Genomic DNA, 3,999 nt, shown 5'->3' on the forward strand with positions numbered 1-3,999 from the left:
AATCACAAGATTAAAGGTCTAATCACAAGATTAAAGGTCTAATCACAAGATTAACGGCCAAATCATAAGATTAAAGGTCTAATCACAGGATTAAAGGTCTAATCACAAGATTAAAGGTCAAATCCTCAGATTAAAGGTCAATTTCTAAGATTAAAGGTCTAATCATAAGATTAAAGGTCTAATCACAAGATTAAAGGTCAAATCATAAGATTAAAGGTCGAATCATAAAATTAATGGTCAAATCATAAGATTAAAGGTCAAATTCTAAGATTAAATGTCAAATCATAAGAATAAAGGTCAAATCTTAAGAAGACAAACCTTAGAAATTCCCCAAAAGAATTTGATCGTTTTTTTGCTGTAAATGCATAGTTTTTTTAAGATTGAATAATGTTTGAAAAATTGTGTACGTCTTAAATTTACTTGCTGGCATTTATTATGTTGAAACCCTTTACACACTACTGTTAATCAAGACGAATTGTTACATTATGAAAAGAGAAATGATTTAACAATATTCACACAAAAAGTCCTAAACTCAACAATTGTATTATAATAACTGTTTACAAAGAGAAGTCCTGTTTTAAACCAGTTCACTGTCACCTAAAGGGTGCAGGCTTTCAGAATATACTGGGGGGGGGAGTAAGATGGTTAAAAAAGGGTAGAAGTAACGTGTGTGTGTTACCAAGCTGAAGTGCCCGGCATTGCCCGTGGAATTTTAACAACTTTGAAATAAAAATCTAAATTTGTCACCCACAAGTGGTATCCATAGGTTTTACTTAAATTTTTTAACCAATTTGGTCCAGCCATTTGGCCAGCTTATAGCTAACATAGAAAAGCATAAAGATTGATGTTTTACCTTATTAAAATTGTTCGGCATAATTGATATAGACACAAATATTTAGGAATGTTTTGTAAAGCTACAATTTCAGAATTTTACTTTCCAAAATAATTATTCTTTTTAGTCCAAATCCAAGTTTGAGCAATGAAAACCTGAAAATTACATCCTGTGGGAAAACAAATTAATATGGAGATACCCTCAAAGGATGGACTTCAGAGACGATTTTACGGAATTTTTTTAGTTTCCGTTTTCTTGCATTCAGGGTTTCTTGTAGACCAAAACTGGCTTATTTCTGTGCTTAATCATTGAGTAAACCATCAAAAACTCAATTGAATGCAGAAACCAAATGTCAAGCTACAAATTGTTATATTTTTTTAAGTTTTGGGTCGTCTTTACACTCTCATCCTTTGTGGGTAACCCTGGATTTTAAATTTTAAAATTTCCTTTTTCAAATTGGGAATTTTAATTTTCATATTTATTATAAATGCAATTTTAAACACAGTAATTGTATTAAATTCAGATAATCGTGTTTCTAATCCAAAATATTAAAGAGGAAAAAATTCAGTTTGAGCATGGATCCGGGTTCTTTGCAGATCAACTTGATTTTTCTAAAGATTTGATCTCTGTAATGTTCGGGTCTATCTCGGCAACATCAAGAAAGCTGAACATTTGTTCTTTGACCTTTTGCTAGTTTGGCATTTATCTAAATACAACGGTGTGAGGAGGAGAGCAGATTCCTTCTCTTACAGGAGATAGTCTGCATTTTCATAGATTGCCGGAGACTGTACAGACATGATACGGGACTGAGTAGGGATGTTTTTTTTTGCATAGCTTTTTGCCTAAATTTGCTTTCAGAATCAACATTTGGCAACTTTTTCAAATGTTTTTTGCTATTTAGAAATTATGTAAAATAATGACCCTTGCAGAAGATACATGAACAAAACTACCCCAAAACGATGCAATAATGATGCAATAAAGATACAAAAACGATGCAAAAACGGTCTTTGTTGGAACGATAGTTTTTGAATAAGTTTTCTTTTTTACTTTTTTAAGATATTGCAAAGTTCAATGAAAGCAAACTTTAACATAAAACAGATTTGAAATCTTAAAAGTTTTATTAATTTTTTTCTAAAAACAATCCTAAACAATTAACAACTCTAGGGCTTGGCAAAACGGAAATTTGTTAATAATTTAATTAATTATATTTAGAAAGAATGGTTTAGTTATTGAGTTAAATACAAATTGTTACTTGATCAGTCTCATTTGTAATGTTAACGAAAGCAGGAAAAAGTACTAACTGCATTGAAGTCGATTTAACAATAACTTGTTAAAATTAGCTGTAAGTTATGACATTGTAGATTTTTACATAGTAATTTTAGAGAAATAAACTAATAATTGTGGTAATTAAGTATCGAAAAAATGAAGGTTCAGCTGTCCACTTTTAATTTTACCTAAAGCTGCTTTGAAAATGAATTGTGAAACTCTTAAATAGCATTGAAAAGTACTTATTTTCAGTATTGAAAAGTATTTATCTTCAGTATTGAAAAGTACTTATCTTCATTGTTGTACTTTATAAAATTTAAGAGTACTCTCCACTCCATAATCGATCCATGTGGTGAATTTTATCCCACTTTTCCTCTGGGATTTATTTATTTGATTGTGTGCCTCTTTTCAGAGCAATTATTGTCCAAGATGGCGACCAAGTCCCCTGAGGGGCCCCCTCCCACCCCTTCCATAGCAAACACAATCACCTCCAGAGTACACAATCTAGGCTCCTCATTGGCTGGAGCTGGATCAGCTGCTACTGCTCGGCTTAGAACCGGTTTTACCCAAGTATCCACTCAAATGTACTTAGTGACCTCCGCTCAAACCAGATCTAAAACAATACTCCTTAGTTTAGGTAAAGTACTTTTTCAGATCTGTTTAGTCTAGAGTAAGTAGTTTTAAGGACATTTTTGGTTTATTGAATAACCTGATGATGTTGATTATTTTTTTCAGGAGCTAGATCAGTACTCACAGCTAAAGAGTAACTTTTACTGTAAATTAAAAAATATTTTCAGGAGCTTTCAAAATGTTTGTTACCAATTATTAAAATTCTGATTAAATCACAATGATTTGTAAATATCTTGCAATCATGTTTTCAGAAGTTCTGAACTATATATAGTAACTGTATGATACATTGATTCACATTGATTCAGCAATGCTAGCCGCAATAATAACGTTTTGAGTTTCATTTATTTCATGCTTTCAGGAGCTAATTGATCATAATGATATTGTTATCATACTGATTTTATTGATCACAATGATCATATTGATTATATTGAGCATATTGAGTATATTGATCCTGCTGATCATATTGATCATTGATCATGCTGATAATATTGACCATGTTGATCATATTGTTCATATTGATCATATTGATCATATTGATTTATTGATCATATTTTCAGGAGCTACAGCAGTACTAGCAACAATAGTAACTATTTGTGTAGTATCAACATCTTCAGAAGTAGAATCACAGGTATTCACTTTCTTTTGAGTTCGACACTAAAAGAAATACCATAAGATGAATTTATTGAATCAATGCAATAATAAAATGTTAATCCAAGTCAATCCATAAATGCAAAGGAGATAAGCATTGTGCATTAAATATGCTGTGGAATAGGAAGACGATATTTAAATTATCTCAGTTTGATGTTGTTATAATACAAAAGGTAATCAATTGCGGTTTTTACATACATTGAACTATTTAATGCCACAACTGAAGACTTAATTGTTCTCTTTCTATTCCACAAGTATTGACAAGTAAAAAACTGGATTAAAGACTCTGACCACAAAACAATTCAAAGAAAAATTTAAAGTGAAGAGCAAAGTGAAAGAGTTGTTGAATAGTTAAAATGCGAAAAAATAGTTTTAAAAGTAAAATATTCGCAAATCTGACTGACTTGGAATCCTTAAAGTAACAAACGAAAGTAGTTTTTAAAAACAAATTTTTGTTCGGATCTGGTTAAGACTTAAGATGAATATTGATATTTAAGAAATTCCTACCATTTTCTTGATAAATGTTTTTAGGGGGCAGCTGTAAATCGGTAATGGCACTGTTAAGTTGGAGGGCCACTTAAAATTACTATGACAAATTGTTTGATGTGTTCCAATGAGGGGGG

The 3,999-nt window shown here is 31.1% G+C and overlaps 1 protein-coding gene across 1 annotated transcript in view; it reads left to right on the plus strand.

Annotated features, from left to right (window-relative positions):
* The window catches only part of LOC111710369 (uncharacterized), a 14,116-nt gene that overhangs the window by 8,423 nt on the left and 1,694 nt on the right, over window positions 1–3,999 (plus strand). The window contains exons 3-4 of the mRNA XM_023484442.1: window positions 2,511–2,735; window positions 3,286–3,356. Of these exons, the coding sequence (XP_023340210.1) occupies window positions 2,528–2,735; window positions 3,286–3,356 (279 nt within the window). The 5' untranslated portion in view covers window positions 2,511–2,527. The remainder of the gene's footprint in view (window positions 1–2,510; window positions 2,736–3,285; window positions 3,357–3,999) is intronic.

Source organism: Eurytemora carolleeae, unplaced genomic scaffold (genome assembly GCF_000591075.1).
Source record: "Eurytemora carolleeae unplaced genomic scaffold, Eaff_2.0 scaffold1031, whole genome shotgun sequence".
In the NCBI taxonomy this organism is placed as follows: Eukaryota; Metazoa; Arthropoda; class Copepoda; order Calanoida; family Temoridae; genus Eurytemora; species Eurytemora carolleeae.